Below are 27558 nucleotides of genomic sequence, written 5' to 3' on the forward strand. Positions count from 1 at the left end.
GCTTAGCAAATGAGTATTTTGGTGGTTACATTTGAGCATTGTGTATATCCCTGACAGCTCCAACTGCTTTTGTTTCAGAACAAAACAGATTATTTGATTATGGTCTTAATTCAACAGAGCACATATATGTTGTATGAATTTATATGATTAAGTGTTTGACTCGTGTAGACTAGTCCATTTTGTTACATTTAGCCTCTAAACCAACAGTATATTCTTTTTAAAAATATTGTCTATTAAGTCACTGTGATTGGATGAGTGGGTTCTTCAGAAACAGGAAGGTACCAGAACATCCATATTTATGACATATAATAAAACAAAAGATACTATACCTAATCTCATTCAAATAGAGGTCAAATACATTTCAGAGTCTAGGTTAGACAAGACACCACCAAATAAAATTGACTCTGAAACATCTGGTTTGTTTCATATAAAACCATAAAGGTGTAATTACTAAATGGCCTAAGCTGTTTCTTTTGAAGGCACTCTAAACAACAAGGACAGCAGGACAAGTGTTTACAAAGCCAAGGCATATATATTAATCGTGGCATGGCAGCATTTTAGAGAAACTGTCAAATTCAGAGGGATTATAAAACAGCTGGAATGAATTGTAGGTAGGAACTGTTTTAAATCTCTGGATTCTAGGTCACACTAGAGGCTTTAACACAGGGCACTCACTGCCTCTTGCACTCCTTTGTGTTGCTTTCTCTTAAGGGAGAATCATGTCTTGTAGAGGGCTGAAACCATTATCTCTTCTTCTATGGAAAGCATAAGTTGGTGCAATCATTAGGGATCTTGAAACTGGGAAGAAGTTTATTGCTGTGACAGATCGGGCAACATATGGAAGGAAGTAAGATGTTCTCCAGAGACAGATTAAGTTTTTGCCAAGGCATTTTACTGAAATTTTGGAAAATAAACAGGTCACTAATTGAGTCCAGATTTAGCTACTGCAAATTGTGCAAAGATGTTGCAAGCCAGATGCTTTCTCCTATTTGTTTTTACAACCCTTTCTATTTATAGATGCCCTTATTTAATGACTTATTTCTTTAATAGAGGGCATTCATTGTTTCGTGCCGGAAGTCTTGTCTCTCAATTTTGCAAGTAGATGCCTGACTAAAACATACATGTTCACACAACTGCATGGGATGAAACACTCAGCAATGATACGATAAGTAGGAAATAGTCAGCAGGAAGAAGTTAACATTTAATTTTTCCTTGGATTTCTTAGCACATAACAGTTTTCAGCCTTTCTCTATGCAAACCCTGCTAGTGAAATGGTAGAGACAAAGAAACTCATCCCAAAACGGCATACTTAGACTTGGCTTGCCAATAAAGTTGTGAATGCAATCCATGATGGCATTTCCCTGTCCTCCCAAGGTATGCAACACTGCCACTGATGTACCTGTCAACCCTGTTAAAGCACAGTTTCAACTCAAACTCCAGATTAAGGTTGGATTCCAAAATGGGAATGTAGCAGCCAAGTCAGCTAAGCTCTACTAGAAATACTTTAAAAAAGAAATATTCATTCTTTTTCTACTTAAGTTTCTTTTAGTCTTCAGAATGCAGGCATTATATTATGCTCTATCCACTCAGTCTTGATTCATGTTATAAATAACGTACAGGGTGAAAAACATCTGCTCTGACTTGAAAGGAGTGAGTCTAGTGGGAATGCCTTCTAAAAGGATTGAGCTGGTCACACCAGGTCCTTTGCAGTCAAGACAGAAATAGGTACCTCTGAAAGCAAGTCCTGTCATCCCAAAATAGGTGTGTGAGACAAGGGGGTTGAATTGCCCTCCAGTGGTGCTTGTTTCTTTCCATAATCCTAGCCAAGTGACAGCAAAGACCTGCTTGCATAAGTGACAAACGGGGAAAAGCCATCTCTTCAGCTGCCACCTGAGTGCCTTTGGTATGGAAATCAGTGAGCCACTAGCATTGCAGAAGTTTAATTTTAGAGATTGCTGCTTATAGCATCTCTGGCTTCATTTCAAGGTACCTGCTCAAGTAAGCAAAGCAGGAGATGGAGCTGACAAGGCACCTGTGACTTCAATGGCACTTGAACATGCACTTAAATGTTCCAACAGTAACCAGATAGTGTACCTGAACCTTGCATAAATGTATTTCTTCATTTCCAGTTTATTCTGGGGAGGCAGATTGTGAATTGCATGTCTTTAGAAGACATGCTGAATTCATTGTAATAAAACCTATGTGATTTTACTTGTGAACCCTGACAGGTTTAGCTAAGCAACAAGGGCGGCAGCCATACAGAATTCTTAATGCATGTTTTAAAATGCATTTGAGGTTCACTTTTCAAACTACTGTTTAGTTATTTAATGTGTGAATATTTATTGTACTGTGTCCTCAGTCAGCGCAAAAGTCCATCAGCCTCAGGTATCCTGTTTTTCACAACAGCTGCTAGTGGATGCCTAAGAAAGAGTGTAACGACATGACAAGTTTATGGTATGACCTTTTAGCTTCCAGGTTTCAGTAAATAGTTCTTTGCTGATGTTGTTAACAAGGCTGCCAATTAGGAACAAAGAGGGAGGTTTATGATGTGACTGTGCACTTCCTAGCTGAGCTACACCTAAGCTGGTGAGACACAGAGACTGTTTCCCGTTTGAAATGTTCTGGAGACGTGTAAAGCCCCACATCACAATTGCTATTTTAAAAAGTTATTTTCACATCATTCACAGGTGTCACGGTCAGAGTTGCCTCCCTGTCACATGAATTGTCAGTAGTCTGAGCAAAAGGGGAACAAAGTTTATTTTTAAAGCATGCAGGCTTACTAGTGGTTTGAAAGCAAAACATTCAGAACTCCATTTGGTTTTAATTCATCATCCAACCTACTATGTTTGGTAACATATTAGGAACCAGTGAGTATATTATGTGTCATAAATTCCTTGGGACATAAAAGGAGGAGAAATAAAGACTGAAATACACGAATCTCTATTTCATTATTTTGCAATCCAAGAACAGAGTACGTACGGAGTATTTTAAAGCCAATTCTGATCTCAGCCACGTAGGTGCAAATCCTGAGCACTTACAGTATATACATGAATTCTGGTTTGGAGTAAAAGACCTCCACAGTAGCATGGTCTGGAAACTTCTTTCAGGACCCAGTTTTGTCTTAATTTCATGCCCTCATAGCTCAGAACACCACTTGCCTGTCAAAATCTGATTGAACAAGAGGAAAAGAAAATTGGTAAACATAAACAGGACCAACCTTCTTTACAGGTCAGGTGCAATTTCAGTTCTGCAATCTTTAGTTGCCCAACTTGAGATACTTCAAAGAGGTCTTGTGTTCAGACTGAGGAAACCAACATTCCCAAAAGTCAGAGCTTTGCAAGTGTCATGGAAAACAGACTCAAGATGAGTAGTTCCTTTTGAAGGTTTTGGCCAAGGAATTTTTCCAGTAAAACTACATTCCATAAACATGGAGCAACACCTTAGGCAGACAACAACAAATGAGGAACACTGTGGTGTTGATTTGAAACAGAGCTGTATATTCAGAAATTGGGAAAGGGAGGAAGCCTGTGAGAGGGACGTGATAGGATGCCAGGATAAAGTCGAGGGTAGACGGCAATATTTTCATCACACTGGAATTGAGGGAGTGAAAAGAAATTCACAGCTGGTATGGACCTTATCAACCAACTCTCTTGGTCTGCCTACTTCGAGCAGAGGGGGAATCAACAGAGGAGACATTTTGGTAAGTGGCTGCTGGAGGAGGATGTGCAAGGGAGTGTGTGAGCTAGAGAGGAGAGAGGTCAAGTACAGCCGTTTGGGGGACTGGAGGAGAAGGAGGGAATGTCTGCTGGAAAATAATTCACCTTGCCTGCATTGCTGCAAGTTCTAGGCTATCTCTCGCCTTTCCTGCACACTGGAGGGCAGCCTGTGGGGAAGGAGAGGAGCAAACTGCCTGCCCTTTCTCAGGAGAAGCAGTGTAGTGGCTGGCAAGGGAGCTATGGGAAGCCCTTTCCTCTGTGTCACTCCTGCTATTTGGCAGGCTTCCACTCTGTAAAAAAAGAAAACCTGAAGCTTGTTGGCCAGAATTACTTTATCCAGTGAGACACATCAGCGCTGTTGTGTGTATATACTCACAGTGGAAACTGACTGTGAGTGGAAAAAAAAAAAAGAAGAATGCAAGAAATATGGAGTCTAAAAATTGAAAGCTTAAATTATGCACAGAGCAGTTGATTGCTGGGAGACAGAAAATCCTGGCTAGGAACTTGTCCAGTTCATAAGTATCTATATTGTGTAAACTGTCCCACTGCTAGTTTATTGTGAAAGGTCTGCCAGGGGTTATTGTGGGGGTTTGGGGGGGAGGGTATTTTTTGTAATAAGAAAAAAAATTATGTGTATATATATGTAACTGATACTCTTAAATTTTCTGATAGGAAAAAAATAATTTGGGATTTAAAAAAAGAGATAGGCATCATGCATTCTCTTTCAGACATACAGGGCAACTAATGCAGTGTACAGAACCCTTGATGTAGATTATGCTGAATTCTGGCTTTGGGTGAGGGATAAGTGATGCATGCATGTTCCATATTCCCCCTGGCTTCTTTATTTGTGAGGTTGCCAATCAGGCACCAGGATGGCTGAAATTATGCAGCCAACTAAATGTGCAAGTGTGTTGGTCACACTGTGAGATGGTGGGTCAGCCTTAATGTTGTTGTCCCACTGTACATTTTCATGCTACTTGATTTCAGACCCTAGTGCTTCATCCTTTGGAACAAAAATCTGCAACCTCACAGCGAAGGTTCGCTGCTTATCATACTATTTTCAGTGCTGGACCTTTGTTCTGGTTCTGGGATGCCGAAGCTGGTGATCTGGGGGAGGGAAGAAAATGTCACATGCACCCTTTTCTGCAGGGCATGGGCAAGCATCTACCAGATACCATGGGAAGGGACCTCAGCTCTGTGCTGTATTCAGTGCCCCCACTCACCCTTGCAACAACAGCATAGAATTGACACGTCAGGCCAGGTGATCCTGCACTGCACCAGGGACACTGGCTGCCACAAGGTTTGATTCAGTTTCCTTCAGTAGGGAAATGGGAGAGGTGGAGGCAGAATGGGTCACCAGCTTCAGCGGAGGACACCTCTCTCAGGAGCACTTGCCACCCCACCATAACTTCTACCATGTATCAGCCAAAACCCCAGCTTTCCTGGGTCTCAGGAAAGCAACCAGCAAAGGGTACCTAGTGGCTGCCTTGGTGGTGATGGCTTGGGGATTGTAGAATAAAAAAAGAGAAATTTTAATGTCAGTGAGCAAAATGCTTTATATGGACCCCACGGAGTACTTCCTTGTGTTCTAGTCTGCAGTCCAACCCTAGAGTCAAGACTCAGCTTATCAGTGCATATTACTCTGCAAAACCACATGTATGAACACTACATCCTTGTTATGCAGTATTTATAAGATCTGATAACAGGCATTTAAAAACATATTGGGAAATCTGTGGCATTCTGCAAGTTTAGGTAATAAGTGTCTCATCTGAAGGAATCCACTGCAGGTGTAGGACCATTCTCAAGGATATTTATTTCCTCCTTAGTTCATGCAGTTACAGTAGACTTGAGCCTGCCTCCAGTGGACTGATACTGCTTATAAGGAAATCTGCCTACAAAATTGTACTTCCTTTTTTTTTTTTTAATAGCTGCCCAAATAGTTAAGAAAGGCAAAGATTATTGTTATCAGTCAGGGAACTGACACAGAGACAGGTTATACAACTTCCCTGACCTTTTCCAGCAAGTCACTGTCAGCTAGTCCTGCACCCTAACCATAGTGTTTGTCTGCCTCACTGGGCCAGAGACAAATATTTCTTGATTTCAAGGAGCCTGGAAAATTTCACATTCACATACACCAGTCCCATGCTGCTGTGTTTGAAACAGTGTTTCCAAGAGCTATTCTGTTCTGTCTTGTTGCTTTTTAAAAAATTTTACAAAATCTTAACTTTGGCATTGTTTCTCTTGCAGAGAGAGATGAAAAAAACCTTCTCTTAAAACCAGATCAAAACCTGAATATTTCCTCTCTTGCCTCTTTCATCACCATAGTACTGGAGTCCTGTTGAAAAGAAAATAAATAGCAAAGCCCTCACATGAAGTCTGTGAAGGCATGAACCTTCAGCTGAGATAGGAATGTTTGCCTGTGGTTCAGAGTAACACCAGCAATAGGACCGTGTAGGGATTTACAATGTATTTGGATAACTGTAAGAAACTAAGTTTATCTAAACACTTTCTTAAGTTATCAGTGTGTTATCCAAACACTTTGTTAGTGAGACTGTGAGATTAGGATGTGTGTTAAGCCCACCACTACTTAAATATATTTACACAGTTCCTGTCGGCTTAGTTTTAGTAACATGGGTATAGATTCAGCAGATGGAGTTGCACTAAGAGTGTGGAAACTACTTTTAGCTCATTCCTGACTTCATACTCTCCAAATACTTTAGCAGAGGAGGTCTGCCACCTGAAACATCTTCCTCTCTTTTGACATCTGTTTTGAACTCTATTTATTACCCAACTGTTCGGGTTCTTTTTAATTTACTCTTGAGAACCATCATCTTTAGGGACTTACACAGTGTGGGATGCTGGCTATTCTTGGCTTGTGAAAAGTTCAGCTAAGGCCAGTGGAGTCTCTATTCATATGCTGGTGTGGTTTGACTGAGAAAAAATATGATGTTTAAAACTGAACAGGAGCAAGACCAAAATGCCTAAATTAGCGGTCAAGCACTGGATAAAACAACTGACTCCTTCCAATGACTTTGGCCACCAGCCAGGAGCTCTTGGTCCCTTTTAAGCCCCAGGGAGAGCAGGAGGGACAGAAAGGTCACATCCTCTGAGCCTGAAATTGTGGCCAACAGACCACCAGCTTACACTTCACCAGCAAATGTGACAGGAGGGCACAGAGAGGCTGTGCCCAGGGAAATACTGTCATTCTGAAGGCTCCAGCCACAGACCACAGGAGCGGTTATTTTGATGTATTTATGCACTAGCAGTGCTGTTAGTATCCCACATTTACACAGTCCGTGAGGTGGGTGGAGTCTGGTTAGCTCAGGTAAGAATACAGACTGGCCACTCCTGGTCAGACCAGCTCGTGTCATGTGTTGGCCAGTGGGCAGATGCAACTATTTTGGGAAAAATATATCGCTGGGACAGACATATAGTGGTCCTGTACATGTTATGTATCCTACTTGCATTCACTTGGTTCAAGGAGGTCCCGAGCCATGAGCTGTAATTTTGTGCATAATGCTGAATTTTTCTTCCAGGAATTTAATCCTTTTTTGAACTCTGCAAAGAAATACTTCTGTTCAATCATTTTGAACCTACCCCATGATCATTTCACTTATGTTTCCAACTTTATGCACTGCAAGAAAAGACCCCAGCACACCAAGCGGTGGGCAGACCTTTGTAATAGCATAACGGTATTTGTTGGTTTGCACTCTATTACTTTTCTAAAAGGTTTCAAAATCCTCTTTGCTCTTTTTTGTTTCTACTGAGCACTTGTATTGGATTTTCATAAACCTATCCAAGATTTGTTTCCTCAGTGATAATAGCTCCATTAAATCTCATCACTGGGCACTGTGTACCTATAGGGTGGTTTTTACCCAGTACATTTATCAGCACTCAAAAGCTACAGTTTTAATACCTTCTCAATCAATATTATAAGAATTCAATGTTTACAACCAATTTCTGTTTTGACTGCCAGACTAACTTGCTATCATCATTATATTTTGCCAAGTCACTACTCAGTCCCTTTATAAAAATCACGTATGCATAGTAGACAAAATAGGTTTCTGTCTTTAAGCCGCCATTAAACCAGAAGTGGCATTTTCCTTTTTATCTGTGGTAGGCTTCATTATGATTGGTTGGTAGAGGATCTTGGAGGAGCCTTTTTCATATCAGTTCTTATTCATTTTGCTTATTGAACATCCCTGAGCTTCTCCACAGGAGAACTGATGAGAGGAATCACTTCAGCTTTCTTGCCATGACTCTCATCATCTTGGCTTCTTGAATGTATCCTTATTTTTCTGAGTTTGCCTGGGTGGCTGGTGGGTCAGTCACCTCCCTGCCATCCTTTGTGCCCTAAAACACACTATTCTTGTACTGAGCCTGCATGTAATTTCTAATCTTCTGCTTGTATTAGAGCTGCCTTTTGTAGTTTGGCCAGGTCACTGATGCTTTTTGTAATCAGGAGGTATTTTTTGTAGCAGTACTATCCATTGAACATGTGGGTCTTAAAATGCAAATGGATAGTCCTCTGATGCTGGAACAGGGACACTAGAACAGAGGAAAGGAATATAATGTACTATTCAGAAGCTCCGTCTCCTGGTTTGAAGTTTATCTTCAAGGGTGCGTATAAGCCTGTCTCTCATATATAAGAAGCAGCCCTGGGTAGCAGTATTCATTTTTAAAACTCACTATCAGACAGTTGACATAGCAGCTGACTTGCCTCCAGAACACATCAGTATCAGCTTTCCAGTGGAACAATCCTCTGTTGTAACACTGTGTGGCTATTAGCCGTCTCCATCTCACTTCCTGGCGATGTAGAAATCTCGCATGAACTATTTTCCTTTTGCCCTAGTCCGATTCCTGGCAGCACCAGATGAGCTGCAGAGCCTCGGTGTCCCAGCATGGCCTCAGGAAGACAGTCAAAGTGTCGCTGAGTCAGAGGGAAGCATTTCTGGCTGCTCTGGAGACACTGCTGTTTCATGCCCTGTATAAATTAGTTTGCAGCCTGTAGTAGTCCTAGCAAACAACTTTCAAACAAATGTCTGTGTTCAAACATAAAACATTTTTCCTAAACAGCAGGCAATGAACTTCTGATTTTAAAAGTCCTGGTCCCAGAGATAGGATTCAAAACCCATGAAGTAAGTTAAAGCCTCATGTTAAACATAGTTTTGGATTCCTTGCATGTGAATTTTTTATCTTCCTAAATTTCAGAAAGGAGAAATTGCCTGTTCTTAACACGAGTTGCTTTGCAGGCATCTGTAAAGGCAGATACAAGTAAGAAATATAGGATAGAGATATGTGGATAGGACTTCAATATCCAATGCAGGATATATTGCATATATAGGATATTGGAGTTAGTCTATATCCAGCAAACTGAAGTATTCTTCTACCTGCAGAATTATAGAAGGGAATCCAGAGATCAGCAAGTTAAAAGCAGACGTGTGATTTTTTTTCTTCTGTGACTTCAAAACAAGAGTTTCCTGCTTCTTCTAATTACATGTCACTAATGTTAATAACAACTGTGCTCCTCTGGTGGATAGGAAGCTGTTTTGTTCTCATAGAACCAGTGCTTTCAAATGAAGAGAAGCCATCAAGTTGGCATTTAATTTTAGACATGACATAACAAGATAAGTGCAACTAACAATAAAAGGAAAATGGGTCACTGCAGGAAGATCAAGTGGCTGATTACTGTGTGAGAACAACAGGTTCAATCCAAGCCCTAAGAACTCCACGTCAGGTACAGCATCATGGACCTGTCTCGCAGTTCACTGGAAGGGGTGCATTCTAAGATGTAAGAAAGCAGTTCTGTTATAGGAATACAAGTGGGAAAGTGCCGTTCATTTCAATTTACCCTCAACTACCCCACTATCTGTAGCATTACCTCGTGCCTTCATGAGTAACACTCTTAAGACCAAGGAGGAGTGCAGAAACTAACACTATTGTTTTGTTCAGAAAAGCCAGTCACAAGTACATAGTTTGATATCCAATAGATTTTAGCATTTCTGGAGTACAACACGCTGTGTTATCCAGCTGATGACATCACCCTGCTCTCAGTGAAATGGAAGCAGATCTCAAGTACTGCCTGCGATACTTCAGTGTATATGGGTAGCCCTGGGGTGTTTTTTCCTGCCAATAGCTTGCTCTTTTTTTCTCACAACAAATGCAATTTCAGGAAGAAAAGGTGGCAGAGAGACATAAAAATCAATGAACAGAAAATTAAGTATTGCAGTTCTGCCTATGAATGCATACAGAGAAGAGTATGACTCCTTCAGCTGACTTTGTCAGTTATACCCTGCAGTTGTCAGTAGTGCTGTGCTGTATGAATAAGCTTTTATGTAAAGATTCCTGATCTTCCAGAATATTTCAGTATCCGTCAAGTCACTGATTGTCATGTTAGGTGTGACATGTGGTTTTTACACTATAGTTGTAAGTGTGGACATTTCTGATTCAGATTTTAAAAACCACTAATTCCAGCCATAATGGTTTTATGAAGGAATCTCCATTCCTGGACGGATCAGTCGCAACATAGGAATATGGGGTTGGGTTGTCATCTCATGGGCTGTGCTTCTGTAGTGACAGGCAGCAATTTCAGGTGTGTGCTGGAGCTCCCCTGTAGCCCTTGTAAAATGCACAAGGAAGCTTTTATTTTGAAGTGCTTTTATGAGACGCATTAACATGAAGTTTCATGTTGCTCTATTAACTATTCCAGAAACAGTCTGTAGACTGAGACTGAAATATTAATTAGTGCTTTTATATAACAACTTAGACTTCTGTAGTACTTCTTGTCTGAGAGGCTGATGGCCAAAGGGGTTTCCTTGTTTGAATGACACATTTTTGAAAATAAACAGTGAGTGTCAAGTCAGTCACCAAACAAGGAGACAGTCATTTTAAAAGTATGCAATGAGGACTAATTCTTTCCTCCACCATGCACAACTTCAAGCACAGGAGCTTTCAAACATGTACTGCAAGACCAGCTAACTCTTGTTGTTTCTTGTTTTATTTGACTACTATGCAAGTACTGGACTAAAGCCAAAGAATTCAGCCTCGGCACAGGCAGCACTTAGCAGCGCCGAGCCTGGAGCAGCCCTCCAGCTCTGAAGTTCTGTTTGGACCCTTGTGTCTGGGAGGAAGGGAAAGTCACTTCCCTGAAACAGAGGCTTCTCATTCTGCCCTTTGTGGCCACTCAGATGAGCTGCTGAGGAAGCTGGGAGGGCACCTCTGCCCTGTTGTCTTACCTTCTGGTGGGGAAGGATGGGCAGCCACAGGGGCACTGAGGCTGGTGCTTTGCTGTCTGTTATAAGCATTTAACTGAACTTGAGCCCTTAATAGACTTGTTCGCTAGTCAGTACCTTACTCAGGCTTTTGCCTTGGTTTTTTTTTCTTTGGACTGGTTTTTGAAGCATTACATTTCTATTAAACTTCTTCCTAGTCTTTGGAAATATTGCAAGGAAGAATGCAGACTCCCATTAGCTGAAAAAGTCAACGCATTTTCCAACAGAAAAAGAAATACCTACGAAAATCTAAGCAGAATAGTATGAATAGTAATACTTGCTTTTCACTAGCAGTAGCACTGTATAAGTAGAATTAGATGAAAGAACTGTAGATTAATCAAATAAGAATTTCCCTGCATGGAGGTAATGTCTCTTTGGATAAACACTGTGCCCATCATTGCCACTTTGAAGTCTCTGGGATAATTATTCTTGAAAAGACAGCAGCAGCAGAGTGATTGACAGACTGGCTTGGCAAGCTAGGGTAGGAAGGGAAACAATACCTTCCCCTCTGTTCAGGCTCTCTCTGTTCACACCTGTGAAGCAATCTGCCTCTCTTCTTTGCACAGCAAGGCAGAGAGGAGACCAGTCTTTCCTACTCCCTGGCTACCAGTGACAAGCCCTGTTTGGGAATATAGGTGGTAGTGGTGCCGTATCTTTTGAGTTTGAAGTCTGCTTAGAATTTCAGAGGAGATGGTGCAGCCATACGTGAGGCAACAAACAGCATGTACAGGACTTGCAGGTGCTGTTAATGGTAAAAACAGGTAATGGAGGCTTTCAGTCTAGAGCATTCATTTTAAATTTCTAGTATGTGGAATGATACTTCTCCATTTTATGGCACTGCAAAAGTCCCACATTGATGAGGAATAAAATTCATAAGGGATAATGAGAATGGACTGCATTGCAGTAAAATCCTGCCCTAAGGGATTTTCATGGAGCAAAATTTTAATGAATAATTGTGACGAGAACTGTCCTCTCCTCTCTCACGTTTAGGTGGCTACATCTGCCCTTGCAAGCCAGCCTGACCCTGTCCTTTATGAGGGGGCAGGTCCCAGGCAGTGCCACCTCATGGCCCTGCCCTGGTGGACAGCCATGAGACTGGGAGTGGGAGGAGAGCTCCACTGTACCAAGGCATGTTGTGACATATTGTTGGCCTCAAGGCTGGAGAACAGGATTCAGACAATATTGTCACTGCAGGTGGATGTCACAGTGGACTTTGGGGAGGTCAAGATCCCCCATGGGTTGGGATGGGGGTTGAGCCCCTTCTGCCTGGGGCTTGCAGCTGCTCCAACAGTGCTGTCAGCTCCCAGTCCCCCAGCCTGACACTGGCCTAATGGGAAGAGGCATGGAGGTGGCAGCATGGTTCCTAAGCCATGCAGGACCCATGCTAGCCGGCCAACCTGCTGCCTCATCTCTGCCTTCTGCTGCCCTACCTCCTGCAAGCGGGTTTTGGCAGGAGCCTGTTCAGCCATGCGGGTGGAAGAGCCCTCTGAGTCGCTGTCATTTCTGGTTTTGTGACACTGTGAAACTGATCTCCAGGGCTGTGAAATTACTTCCTATAAGTCTTAGAAAACATCTTACACTAGGGGTTTCTTAAACCAAAATGTTGATATTTTAAAATAAAATGCAAAATTATTCGACTAGGAGGGCATTTTTTATATATTTTTACTCAGATTTGCTGCCCACTTGTTGATAAAAATGGCAGTGTTCTGTTTCCATATGATTAACTAAAGAAATGGCATGTTCTGCAAACTCAGTGGTTGATATGTAAGGACTGAATGAAAAGAGATGCTCTTCTGCCTGTTAAAAAAAAAAAAAAAAAAAAAAGAGGATGTTATGGCAGGGAACCTGAAGAAGAGAGAATCTCTCCATCCCCTTTCCCTTTTCCAGGCTGTGACCAGTTCTTGGTAGCATTAATGTTAGGGAGTCTTGGGTTTTATTTACTGCTGAGTGACTGCTGTTAGGTGTTTTTTTCATCCCAAGGGCTTCACTTATTCCACTGCTCATTATACCATACGGATTTGGAGATTCAGACAGCCCTTCCGTAAACGAACTTTTTCTTGGCAAACAGGGGTATGATTTTTAGAAAAGTAGTGAGGGCATCATCTCCAGAGATGAGTCAACAGCTGGGCAGCACAGAGAAGAGAAGGAAAAGGTTTTCAGCAGCCCTGCATACTCTAAAACACGCATTCCCGAGCGTCTTCAACTTTTTCTTTGCTTTCCGAAGTGGCCCGGTGCAGCCCCTCCGTGCTGGGTGAACTCCAGCCGGCCGGGGGGCTGCCGGGGCTGGGGCAGGCTGTGCGGGGCTGGGGCAGGCTGGCTGTCCCGCTCCACAGACTCACTTCCACAGGCTGCACCGGGAGCGATTGGCTCACGCAGATCATGTGGGAGAAGCCGGAATCCCGAGTTGTAGTAGCTCTTGGCACTCCTTTTTCGTTTAAAGCGCTCACTCTTTGCAGCTCCCTGGGCTTGTTGCCTCCCTCCTCTCATTACCCTGATTACAATCTGGAGTAGCTGCAGCGGGGACGGCGGGATTCCGGGAGCAGAGATGTTGAAGCAGGTGCCCCGGGCCGCGGGCTCGGGCTGCTATTACCTGAACGCGGTGTCTCCCGAGGGCCAGGAGCTGTATTGGCGCTGCGATCAGCCAGCCCGGCGCCCTCCCTACAGGACCAGCAGGATTCTCGCCCGTCACCAGCTAGTGACGAAAATTCAGCAAGGTGAGTGTTACTGTCAGGAGCGCTCCTTTGCCTGGCGTTGGCGCAAGGTCTACAGGTCTCCTGTTTCGTAAGAGAGAAGGTTTTAATGCCTCGTATTTCAGGCTCTTTTCCTTTTGCTATTCCAAACTAATTGGGCTAGAATCAGAGTTTGAAGTAGTCATTCACATTTTTCTGTTTCTACACATGCACACATACACCGAGAGACAGCCAAGAGACAAACACTAGTGCATGATTAGCTATTTAACTAAGTTACCTTTTAATCATAAACTACTGTGGTAGCTTAGGTGCTGAAGTTCGTCTTTTCTGACTGTCCAAGCAACTACTGACACCAGTACATCTGCTCCACTTGCTACAGGTTATAGATGCCTGTGGTTATAGATGGTCATACAGTTAAAAAAGAAGCAGAAGTCCAGTGTGACTGGAAGAAGGCAACTGGGAAACTGTCAGGGGGTTAGAAAACTTGTCAGGCATCCTTAAAAATAATTTCTGACTTGGCTTTCTGCAGCTGCTTAAGCAGTTATCAAGGTAGTCATTACAAATATACTCATTTGTTTTTTCTGAATAGATATCCATGGCACTAAAGCTAAATGCAGATTGGCCTCAGAACAAATCCTTTGGCCTGTGCATGCAATTTAAAATCATCTTCAGAATAGCTAATGCAAAGATAAAAACCCTAACCAACTGTACAGATTTTTCCATATTAAAAAGCAAATTAATAGATAGTTTTGTATTGATCATAGTCCTATATGGCATCCTGTTTCCAAGAATACCAGTTTCCAAAGTGGATATGGGCCTACATGCAGAAAAATGTCATGTAAAAAAAAAATCCTAAAGATAACAGTCGCTTTCTTGACAGCTTGCAAAAAGGTGTTGGATTCTTCTACCTAGGGGTGGGCAGTAGAGTTAACATCATGTACTGTCATATCTGGCAAATATCACAGAAATTGGTGTGAGCTTCGGACCTGCAGCAGTTAAATGGCGTGGTTATTTCTGTGTGTTTCTTTCCAGTAAGATTCTTTATATCCGTGGCTATCAAGTTTTGGCAGAAGTACAGGGATAAAGTAATGAAATTTTATTGCATTTATAAAGAAAACAATGCATAATTCTTGGGCCAGGGTTAAAAAGATGAAAAAGATCACTTCTGTGGCAATTAGGAAAACATGGTTATTTGCAAGGCAAGCTCAGGAACTGATCGTGTTTGAAGGATACTGGTCCTCACTGCAGCTCTGATTTCAGGAAGGATATTATGTCATTCTGTGTACCCAGTGTACAGCCTGAATTGAATGGAAAGAAAGGGTAATTTATTTCTCTACAGGTTTATTTGAAAATTATTTCAGTGCAGTGCTAGTACCAACTTAATGTTCGAGCAGCATCAACTGAGGATATGGTGGATTAACACACCTCTTCTACCTGTCATGGTGCTGTTTAACATTCCGTCTTGTAACCCATAACCTGTCTGGGAAAACCAGGGCTGCCGAAGCCTCCCAGTGGTGCAAAGACTGGGGGGGGCTGTGTGGTGGGACAGTGAGGAGTTTCAAAGTTGTAGCTTTCCTTCCTGCAGGTTGTTGCATGGGTGGCCAGTCTGTGGTGAATGACCTTTGCTCCTCTTTTACAGCTTTCCAACCTGTTATGCACAGATCTGTGGAAATTATATTTGTGTAGCACCTTGGTGATGTGATGCACATTACAGTTCAGTAGATGAAATATATGTGTATTTTGGATCACTGAGAATACACTGTTGCTTCCTTCATTTCTTTTGTTGATGTTAAATTGCAGACAGGATCCACTGTTGGTTAAGTGTCAGTTCATTAGCAATAAGGAAATTGTGTGTGCAGATAGATGCTGATGTTTGCCAACAAGTAGATATGTGGGGAGACACACATCTAGTGCAAAACCATAGCCAAGGAACACATTTTTTTCTACAGAGCCCCAAGTAATGACTCATAATTTTGATACAAATAGCTGTGTTAATAATACCAGAAAATATAAGTCTAGCTAGTATAACTCAATCTGAAACCTCCAGTTTACACTCTGGATGAAAAACCTAGACCCATCAGTCACTCACAAGACTTCCACGAGGTTTTGCTGGGTCAGCATGTCACCCTCTGTGGTTGGCTTGTTCAGACTGTAGGCAGTGTGAGTGTACTGAACCAGTCTCAGTCCCTGTCCCAAAGGGCACTGGAAGAGTTCTGTAATGTGGGTGGAAGTATCCTCCTTTAGAGGCAAATGAGTTTTACCCCGTGGACAAATGGGATTCATAACTAATGGAGTGCCACAGAGGAATTTATTGATAATGTGTTGAAAAGTAGATCAGGAGATGCAAGATGAGAAGCAAAACTTGCTTTCAGTCCTCTAGTTGAGTAAAGCATGTTGTAAATCATTATTTAGTTGCTTGAATTTATATATTTGAATCATACATTTTAAGGCTATTAAGACAAAGTGTTTGAACACAGCTACCCCAGTTCTCATGTTAGCACCTTCTCAATCTAATAATTTGAATTGTATATAGCATGTGTTTAGAAAAACATCCAGCCTACCTTTTAATATCACTAGAATGGTGAATCCTGCCTGGTTAATTGCTTTGCTGAAAACAGATCTGCCACATGTTTAAATGATAAGATGCCTTGGGGCTTGTTTGAATACCTGCTCTCTACTTCTTACCCAGATATTTTTCAGTTGCTGGTTTTCAGATTGGAGGCACCCATAGTAGGAAACACTGAAAATTTTACATCAGGGATATTTTTTTCTTAATTAAACGAATGATGTACAAAATCACGAGGTATCTAATTTACAATATGTAAAGCAGTCAGAGCTTCCATTCCTGGTTCAGTAATGCAGTGTAATACAAAGTGTTGCATATACTGTTATGTTTTCAGTCATTAGCTGCATGCACTATCCTAAACTATGCTAAATTTCTCTATCCTATCATGCAATACAGCTTTTCTTCCTCCTTTAAAAAAACATTTGCTGAAAAAGCCTTCCTTTGTATTTTCCTTTGGTGTTAGTTAAAAATAAACTAAATGAATCATTAGAGGAGTTATACTATTTAATCAGTTCTAAAAAGAAAATCACCACAAGGGAAATGACAGGAACCAGACTGTTATTTCAATCAGATCATACTTTGAAAGTCCTAAATGTTTGGTTCATGTACGCCACTGACTCCTTGAGGCAGAATTATGAGGTGGCGTGTAAATGTGAGTAGTAATTATCTGTCTGATATTAAACTGGTATTTTCAAAATGTGATCTTTTTGATGATTCCCTTTGCCCCATAAGCCCGTTAGTTTCCACGCTAAAGGGGACACATGCCTCAGCATAAAGGAACAGGGTGTAGCATGCTTGGTCTGAGGTGTTTGTTCAAACTGTGTATGCAGTAACTGTATGAGAATTCATTAGTGATTACTCATGTTTTCTTTAAATAAATATAGTGGTGACTTTCAAGAATTTATATTACATGAGTCACAAAGTTGTTTTTTCTTTCACAGTACGTGGCTAAATTCAGTGCAGAACAGAAAATACAAAAAGTAGCTGTAGGTAAAAAGTAGTGAAGAATTAAGGCCATGCTCTGAAAACTTTTAATTGAAATGGACTGTGCAGTAGAAGTAGAGTGTAAGTCAAGGTGAGCGAAGCCACATCTACCTCAGCATAGCTAGGTGTCACTGGTAAAGAAATGTTGCCTTGCATCTGCAGTAGGATTTGATTCTTAGTCTGCACGTTTAGTAAGAAAATAATATGAAGAAAAAAATGAAAATAGGACAAATTCCTATTCTCAGTGAGTAAATTCCTGCCCACAGTGCGTAATGCTCTGTGACTCGTCTCAGTTTATGTCCACAGGCAAGAGCAGTTGAGAAAAATTGTTCAACGGAGTGATCTCAAATCAGACTTTACCTTTTCAAGGCAAACTGTCCAGCACTCAGCAGATGTTTTATACTCTTATGTGTTGTAAGTTCGGTTTTGATCTTTTATGTGTACTGTTATCTTTGTGTCACCTGGATTTTTCTGGTTTGAGTGAGTGTTAGAAGTACAAGCAAATACACTTCTTTCTCTTATAGTCTTCCATTTGGAGTTTATTCTTCTCTTTTTCTAAGCATGAGTACTGTTTGTGGAAGGTGTTAGAGAGGTATGCAAGTGACTTGGAAAAAAATTATGCAATTTAGGTGACTTAAATTTTAACTGTTAGTCTACCACAAGCTGTAATATACTCCCATATTCAAAAGGAGAACAAGGAAGTCATGTAAGTGAAAATGTTGGAGTCATAGGCTGCATTAAAAAAGCCCAGATCAAATTCTTCATGCATACAGGTATGGATTACGGGATAGGAAATGGTATACAATTATAAAATTAAAGACACTCATTTTGGTCAGACATACAAAGAGGATAAAGTACAGTTGTACAGACAACCTGAACCATAGTATTTCTCATGTTCTGTCCGCTTTACCTACATATATTTAAACCCCATTCTCTGAACCCAGGAAAGTAAAAGGTTAACCAAGATTCAGCCTTGGTGGTAATGATACAAACACCCCCAATCAGGTAATTTCTGACCAGTACCAGTGATATACTGCCTCTTGAGCTTGCAAGCCAGTAAGTCAAGGTAGCCCCTGGTGCCTCTGCCTGTGTCTGCAGTGTCTCTGTGTCTGCACTCCAGCCCAGGTGTACAGGAAAGGACAGGGCTGGGACTGGCGTGGCCCAGAGTACCAGGAGGAACATCCTTAGCTGCAGAGTTGCCTTGCAGACCTCAGCTGGGACATGGTCCATCACCCTCTCCTCTGTCAGATACGTGAAGGGCAGACGTGTGCTTACAGCAGAGGGATCTTTGGGTTGGTTGTTTCACGTGGTATCTGAAGGTCCCTTAGAAACTGAGACCTGTGTCACATGAAGCTTCTTCCCCATCATCCTTTCTTCCTTACACATTCTTTCCTCAAGTCCTTAGCCCTGGACTTGGAAAAACTAGAGTTTTTCAATTAATGTTGTTTATAAACTCAAAGTGCCCTGAGGTGTGTTTATATTTTAAAAAAAAAAGTAAAAGAGTGGAGTCCAGTTAATTAAAGTTTTAAAACGTTATGCTTCATAAACAATAGGATATTTGAAAGGGAGGAACCATCACTGGAGCCACTACCTGGCAAAGAGGTTCAAAAGCTGAAGTTATGAACAAATACCTGTGTGATATGTATCAGGAAGTGGCCTGTGTGGTACTGGAGATTGAATTCAATGATAATAGTGGCCGCTTTTGGCCATATAGTTTCACAACCATAAAGTGTTAGTGAAACTTCAGCTGACACATGCAGGTTGGACACCATGAAGTAAATCTTGGCTCTTCCTTTAAGTTAGGGGACTTTTGCTCTCAATTTCACTTAGAGCAGGGTTTGAGCCAAGGTAAAATCTTACCTTGAGACTTTATTGTTTTGAAATTGTTTGTGGTGAAATGAGCAGCTGTACTTGTGCTATATATCTTCTGTATTGATCATTGAGGATACTGAATTTCACATTAATCCTATTGTGTAATTAGAGGCAGTTATATTAAAAGACGTTTAAGCCAATAAATGCAAGATATATGCTCAATAAATGAATCATTAGAGTAATAATAATTGCAGTATTTTTTAGTTTAACTTTAGAAGTGATAAGTCACTGCAGTATATGAAATGCTATGTAACAGAAGAAAATAGAAACAACTCACAAAAATAGATTAAGAGAAAAAGTACCTAGCACTTTTGTTACTCAGTGTCTTACGTCTGTATTTATACAGAAATCACTGAAAACAGAGTGCAGTATTTGTACCATGAGCACCATAACTGTTAATTAAAAAAATGTGCAGTTTTAGGTTTCAGCCAGATATTTTTCTTTCTAGGCAACAGATAGTTATGTATTTTTTATTTTGATTAAAATGTAAGATATGAAGTCATTGATAGTATCTTAGCCATAGTTATTGGTTTTATCTTATTCATTTCATATGATATTCTGAGACTTCTACTTGCATTTAAACATGTGATCTGTTTCATATAGAGCATCACATATGTTTGGATTAGTGTGTGAGTGCCTCAGGGACTCAGCAAAGAGGACCCTTGTAGCTAAGTTATTAAACAATTGTCCATAGCTGAGTCTGTTACACCTTGTAATAGTCGCTTTTGAGGGCAAAATGATGAATTACATGACCTGTGAGCTTGATCCAACTTATAGTAGTTTTGTAATTTCTTATTTATACTCATTTTACAGGTATTTAAATGTGGGCAAGTCAGTAAACCCTCATCTTCATTCCTCATGTTGCACTTTTTGCTTAAAACCCTGTTGAGTTTCCCCTTTCAGGTTCAGTTCAATGGGTCAGCTGACCTTACTAGAGCAAATTATCATAACACTGACTGCACACCGTAACAGAGTGGAAGAGCACCTTGAGCTGGACTATTTAGAAGCTGTTGAAAAGTAGACAGTATGATTCGGAGAACTTGGGAGTCTTATGATTTAGCTGAAAAGGATGTGAGTGACTCACTTTGAAAATATCTTGTGGGTTTTCATCTCTCATCTATTCCAGGACTGAGGAGTTTAATTCTGCTGTGAGAAAACAATCGCTCCAAAGCAGCTCAGAATACATGGGATTTTGACTAACATAGTTACACAGATGAGCAAAAGTTTCTGTCCTTGTGATTAGTTAGGTGAACATGGAGAAGTTTAAAACATCGGCTGTGCAGCATGTCTTAAGTAAATAACGTGCTGGAACATACCAGACATTTTGCTTTCCATTCGAAGTCCTTTGCCAAAGAAGGACTCAGTCTTGCAACTTACTCAGATGAATCTTCTCTTGTACTAAAAGAGCAGAATAATACATCCTAATAATGTCAACTGGTATTGTTTTAATGAGCTAAATATTACAGGCCTTTGGCAGTAGTTGTTCTCTGTTTTAATCAGATTGTGGTTGGAAGAAGGTCTGTTTGCGTGAGCAAAGTTTTCAGGATTTGGAACCAAAATATGTATTTATTTATTGCCATCTCTGTCATTAAGTCCTAATGGCCTAAAGGGTATCTGATTTTTTTTTCCCCCTTAATGTGTCACTAGTGTCTTTCATGGTTTGTTTATTTTATTGATTGTGCTGTGCTTGTTTCTAATTCTCCATCACTTCAGTCATTTAGGAGTATGGATAAAAGCAGTAAGTTCAAATTGGAATCTCTAATTTAATTCTAGCTTTCATCCTCTTTAGTCACAAACACACACACTGGCATCCCCCATCTGCCAGACCTGCCATTTTCTGGGAGATTTCTCAGCTTCCTTCTTGTAATCACATTTGCAGGAAAATATGACAACCTCAGCATTAAGGAAAGGCAGTACAGCCTTTACGGTTGAATGGGTCCAGAAGTGAGGATGATGGTGCAGCTTTTACTCCTCTGTAACACTTCTCTGCAAGGAGCTGCTCCTTCTCCAGCCCCCCCCCCCCGCACATGCTGAACCAACGTCATTTTGCCCTAGATCTCTAATAGTTCTTTTCCCTTCCTTACTGCATGCATCCTTTGGGCCATTTGATCCAATGTACATTATCAACATTATTATCCAGAAGCTTCTGCTTGCAGATGTTCGGTGTTAACACGTTATGTTCCTGTATTGGTACAGCAGTAAAATGTCCCTCTGAGTCTGAATGGGCATGTCTGTACTGCTAAATAAAAGGGGTGGGAGATGAACTTGAAGTACCCTGGTCTACTGAGCAGATGACTCCCTGGCTCTGTTTTGGGCTTCTCCAGCTGGCTCAGCCCAGACAAAATTTATGGGAGAGAGGACTAGTCATGGGTAGTGAGTACATGAGCTGAGTGATGCCACTTGGCCAAAAAATGAGTATCACACTGTATTTCGTTTAGGAGTGTAATTGTAACCCCCCTTGCCACTACCACTGAAGGTGCAAAGTGAGCAGAAACGTTGCTCACAAGGTCTAAAGATCTAATACTAAAGTTTCTGTAGTATTAGCCCTGAAAAAAAGGTAATACAGTTTTTAATGCTTGAAGTTTCGGATGGAATTACGCAAAAGTAAATGTATCCTATCATGAACTGCCAAATTCCTGCAAACTGCCATTCCTGCAAAAATGCAGAAGTAAATTCTGCCAACTGCTTCAGTATTTTTCATTATTTCATACTGTGCAGCAGACAGTTCATATTAGCTAACCACAACCCCATCCTTCTACTTTTGAAATCAATATCCCAAATCTGTGTAAGATCAGAACTTTCAAAGACCACTCCAAATAATTAGATCATACTGCTTGTCCCAATAACTGCAGCATCACTGAGCATCCTTCCAGAAGACTTAATATTTGAAAAGGGACCAAAGATGTAAGATGACGCTAGATTTGAAAAGGAAGCAGTATCTCTGCCAACACCTGAATGGTATAAATGTAAGACTTGTGTGAAATGCACAGTCCTTTTCCATCATTTTAGCTTCAGGAAGCAGCAGAATGTTTAGTTTTCCTTAGTCTCCAACTGATACGAGAGTGGGAGTCTGGACAGGACAAGACTCTCAGAGCCGCACAATATGGCTTTTTCATAATATATTTGGCAAACTTTAATGTTCTGTGGGATGAATCTAAGTTTTGTGTCTTTAATTGCATCTGATGGCGGCAGCTGAATATCTAATCATTTTGTAACTTCAGAGGTAATGACTTTCTCTTCCTGCAAACGTTTATCTGGGGGGGGATAATGTAAAATCCAAAAGTTAATGCTTGACACAGATGGTGACGCAGTAAGTCCTTGGCTTTTAATTTTTTTTCCTTTTTCTTTTCATTTTTACAGCTATATTTGTATATATTTCTGAGGACATTTTAAAACTGCCATTCTGTCAGCTTCACTTCGTTAAAAGTGTGGCAATCTGCCTAGGTCTTATCCAGAGTTAAAAGGAATTTCTTGTCTCTTAAATTCAGCAAGCATCAGCCTATATCTGTTTTAAAAGCTCCTTCCAAATTAACAGACTGAGATATTCAGAATACTTTTTCCAAAACTGTTTTATCATTCAAACTAGACACCCTTGCCAAAACCTGAGCCATAGCAGCAAAAGCTGCATTTCTTACCATTGCCTGAGTGCTGTAGCCTAGATCAAATAATACTGGCATTGATTCGTGGCCAGGATTGCTGTATCTTTGTCCAATGCTTCGTGCCAAAAGCCAGAGCTGTCTTCATCCCATTGATGGCTTATCAGACATTGTCAGTGGTGCTGCCTAAGGAAATATGTGGCTGCAGTTCACCTCTGAGATACTTCAGGCCATCCCTCCCCAGCAGCTCACAGCCCTTCTGTCCTCATTGAAGGACCATAGGTACTAGCGAGAGGCGATGGGGTGCCCTTGCACACTTGCACAGGGGGCAGTTGTCTGTTCAGATTAAGAAGGATCTGTTTACCAACAGCTTCTAAAGGAAGGAAACATTTTCCGGTGACATTTTAATTCTCTTTTATGCAGAGCTATTTTTAGATGGGGCTGCTGCCAGTCATATCAAATGCTTTGTGTCTTTTGAGTTTTCACTGAACTGCATAATAAGCATTTCAGCTCCCTGGTGCATAATGGCTGTGTTATTTGCTGAAAGTCTTATTATTTCAAGTAGCCTCTTATCTGAAGATCAATTCATTAGTTCTGGCTTTTGAAGTTTGAAAGGAAACAATTTCAGTTGCTAAAAAAAATTAAATTACATTTTTTTCCAGTAATACTTATTTTATCTAATATCGGGTTCTGAAATCTATTTTAAGACTGACAAAGCAGATGATCCATATTTCAAGGCTGCAATCTGGCCTCTGACATCCACAGCTGAGTAGTTAAGCTGGGTGACAAAACTGGGCTATTATTGAGGGAAATTTATTTCCTTTTCCTTTATTTGTATTATCTTTGTAGTCAGAGAGTGCAAACCAGTTTGCACCCTAGGTGCTCATGGAAAGCCAGAGCAGTGAGAGGTGCAAGGAGGGGTCCCTTACATTCCTTTTAACCATGTTGTACACTGTTACCTCCCATGGTTGCTAGTCCAGGAGGTTACTCCTGATGCACAGAGGGTAGCCTAGAGCCCAACACATGCACCAAAACCCAGCCATGAAGTACTGCTGTGGCTCTGTCACTGCTGGCAGCCAAGCTTATGGGGGGATGGAGCTCAGGTGCATGGACATGAGATGTCAGGTGGATACATACAAGAGCAGAGTCGGATCATTTTGGCTGATTGCACTGTGGTATAGAAACTGAGTTTACCTGGTTTTATCTATCTGTCTGTCTGTTTATAGATATTTATATATGGATATGAGACTGTTCAGCCTGGACAAGAGAAGGCTCCAGGGAGATTTCATTGTAACCTTCCAGTACTTAAAGGGGGCTTTTAAAAAAAAAGAAAAGCAACTTTTTACATTGGCAGATAGTGATAGGACAAACAGGTGTTAAACTAAAAGAAGGGAGGTATGGATTAGATGTTGGGTGGAAATTCTTTGCAAGTCAGAGTGGTGAGACACTGGAACAGGTTGCCCAGAGAAGTTGTGGATGTCCCATCGCTGGAACTGTCCAAGGCCAGGTTGGAAGGGGCTATGAGCAACCTGGTCTAGTGGAAGACGTCCCTAGTCATGGCAGAAGGTTTGGAACTAGATGATCTTTAAGATCCTTTCCGACCCAAACCATTCTAGGATTCTATGATAGATTCTATGATATCTTTATATATATTTGTATATATATTTATATAATTGCATAAGCCTAAAAATTAGATTTCTGAGAGCACTAGGCACTGCAAGTACAAAGATGTCAACAGTTCACTGTTGCTGGAAATCCCAATGACCCAGAATTTTCTCATCCACCCAGACTGCACAGCACCAAACCCCATAGTCTACCCTTGTTTTTCTGCAAAATATCCCGTCAGCTCTTAGAGTTGTGAAACAAATACAGTTCTGTAGTCATGAAACTGATTTATATAGAAATTAAGATCTCAGAAAGTACAGAAATCAATAGATTTGCCCCATGGAACTATCATGTCACCATCCTTCTTTGCCTTATTCTGATAGGACTCCTGTCTGCACTTTTCTGGCATCAGGGGATCTGGTCTCCAGAAAGTCTCCAGAAAGTTCATGGGTTCTCTGATAGCCTTCAGTTAGAACCACTGGCCAGGGTTCCTCAAGCCATCATCTTCTGTACTGGCTCTACAAACAGAAGCCTGCAAAACATGTGATACAGAAAAAAAGAGTGCATGTTACTTTATCATAGCGCTGATTTGGGAATGTTTCCTGTTTCCCTGACAGTAATGGTATTTCGAACTGGTTGTGCCTGACATCAGAGCTTCAATTCAAACTAGTTATTTTTTAATAACTAAGCACACACAGGTTATTGAAGAAACCATTTGCTTAGTTAATTTTAACTAAGTAATTACATGTTAATCAGAAATGTCTCAGAACTTTGAAGTTGCATTGTTCTAGAAAGTTACGTTTTGGAACACTTGTGTGGAAGATTTTGTTTAAGGAAGATCCTGTATTGCTGTTGGACTCTTGTTGGGCATGGTGCCTAAAAGTTGTTGTACAAGGAGGAAGATAGTCTTCACCAGCCACCAGGTATGATGTTACTTGAGAACTACAGGAAGACTGTGGTCTAAAGTCCTGGAAATCCCCCATCTTAAGCCTTTAATGAGGATCAGTATAAAGCTATTGGCATTTTCTGTGTAGCCCTGCAGAGTCATTGACTCCCCAAACTGGCAAGGCTATTTAGAGCTCCGTTTGTTTCTGCTGAATGTTTCTGAGAACAGAAAGTTTTACCAAAACATGCTGATCCCAAAAAAGAGAGCTTTTAAAATACAATCTGAATACAGAGTACACAGAATTTTAAGGATAAGGATGCAAGTAGTTGCATGTGTATCTTTTCATGTTCAGCAAAACATTTCTTTCAGTAGAATGCTTTCTTCCTCCTGAGCACTTGAAGGTGACAGTTAAAAATTTTCTGGTCCAAACTATTGCCAGATAGTTTGTTTTTTAGAAAACATATGAAAAAAATTGTAGAATAATTGCCTTTAGTGAATAATCAGTAGAGATGGCCACAATCCATTTAAAGTGAATCAAATATGCCACCCATTTTTTAGAGTGTTCCTTATTGACTGTGTAGCAGCTGGAAAACTATAGCAAGTTTTAATTATCTCCAGAAAACAAAAAGCTCTTGCCAACACATGCTGGTTATTATCAGCAGCTGCTATATGCTGACATACTCTTTCAGCATATATGAGGCTCAGCTGTCTTAAATAATCATTGTAAAATGTAAAATAGATTTATAGTGATGACAATTTCGTGTTAGATACTTAACTACTGATGTAATTCATATTGAATTTAGGTTCACTTCTTTGTTTAAGCTACAATAAAATTACTTAAAGCCATGATTAATATTTCATGTAAGAGGTGCAAATAGCTTGCACCAGGGGTTCAAAATGCTGAACTGTGATGATTGTTTAACAATGCATTAAAAAAATTCAAATTCCTTGTTGTCATGATTTTAGCATTTGTATAGGTGTAAAATTTTACTTTCTGCCTTTGAATAACAATTACTACAACTTTATTGCAAGTAAAAGGGTTACAAATTAATTTGCTGATTTAAACAAAAATCTTTACATGTTATCCTTCTATTAGCAGAAGTGGAGATCTTTATGACAGTGACTGTTGTCAAATCAGACAAATTACTGTATAATTTAGCAGAGTTTGGTTTTTTGATGACATTAATGTGCTTTTCAGAATCTGAGACACCAAGTGATACATGCAACATTTATGCTTCAGGAATGTTTAGAAAGACACGTATCTAGAGTAGATTCTTTTCCAGTGTATCTTGAGCCTGCATCTTCTCCAAAATGGAAAATTTGTGATTAATGAGATTTTGCGTTACCTTATATTCTCCATTATCTCTTTTAATTTTGCACTGACAAAGTAAGTACAAAAGGTGTTAGGCAGTCTGTAAAATGTTTTGTTGACACCAATGCCATTTTAGACCATTTCTTGCTCACGAGTGATTGACAGAGATTTAATGGTTGCTATTGTGAATCTTAACCTGGAGGGAAGTGTTACATTCAGCAGACAGGACTCGTGACATTTTAAGAAGTTCTTCAATATGGATTGAAGATATGCATCAGACTCCAAATAATTCTATTTTGCTGAAAAGATTATTGACTTTCGGACTTGAGTTTTCACCCAATCTACTTTTAATCAAACTATAGTCTACTGAAATATAGTTCAAATTCTAGTTTTAAGTAGGAATCAGCTGACATTTACTCAGGCTGTGTTCACATGGTTGCACAACGTCTTCACACCAGCTGTACAGGAAAGAAAAGCACTGTGCTTAAACAAAATAGCTCTAGTTTGAAGACAAATAATATGTGCAGGAGCATCACAGTAACACCACAAAGTGCAAGAAATACGACTGGTTGTAGTCTCGTGTTCAGAAACCGTGACTACTTGTTGGATAAGTCTGATTCACTGAATCTTATTAAACCTTCCAAAATTTTAATGAAACAGAACTGCCCAGGCATCATGACCAAAGACTTTGCAGACGCATAGAATAATTTAGGTTGGAAGAGACATTGATGTTCATCCAGTCCAGCTCTTGCTCAGAGGAGGGACAGCTCTTGCTTGGAATCTTGTCAGGTTTAGTTTTGAGTATATCCAAGGACTGATATACAACTTCTACAACTGCTCTGGCCAACTGACCATGCTGAATTTTCCAGTGACCAATTTTCCAATTCATCATGACCAACCGTCATGGTGAATTTTCTTTTCCCTTATGTCTAATTGGATTTAAAGTTCCGCAACCTCGTTTCTGTTGCCTTTCATCCTACAGTTGTGTACCTCTAAAGAGATCCTCACTCCGCTTTTCTGTTAAGTAGATGAAGCCACCAATAAGCTCTCCTAGCCTTAA

General features: G+C 40.5%; 1 protein-coding gene across 4 annotated transcripts in view; it reads left to right on the top strand.

Annotated features, from left to right (window-relative positions):
- The window catches only part of STARD13 (StAR related lipid transfer domain containing 13), a 294079-nt gene that overhangs the window by 163259 nt on the left and 103262 nt on the right, over positions 1 to 27558 (top strand). The window contains exon 1 of one of the 4 annotated variants that reach the window (XM_027651047.1): positions 13448 to 13701. The exons of the other annotated variants lie outside the window; for them this stretch is intronic. Within the exon in view, the coding sequence (XP_027506848.1) occupies positions 13533 to 13701 (169 nt within the window). The 5' untranslated portion in view covers positions 13448 to 13532. Of the gene's footprint in view, positions 1 to 13447; positions 13702 to 27558 lie in introns of those variants that run through there. 4 annotated transcript variants of the gene reach the window in all.

Source organism: Corapipo altera, unplaced genomic scaffold (genome assembly GCF_003945725.1).
Source record: "Corapipo altera isolate COAL_440 unplaced genomic scaffold, ASM394572v1 0, whole genome shotgun sequence".
Taxonomy (NCBI): domain Eukaryota; kingdom Metazoa; phylum Chordata; class Aves; order Passeriformes; family Pipridae; genus Corapipo; species Corapipo altera.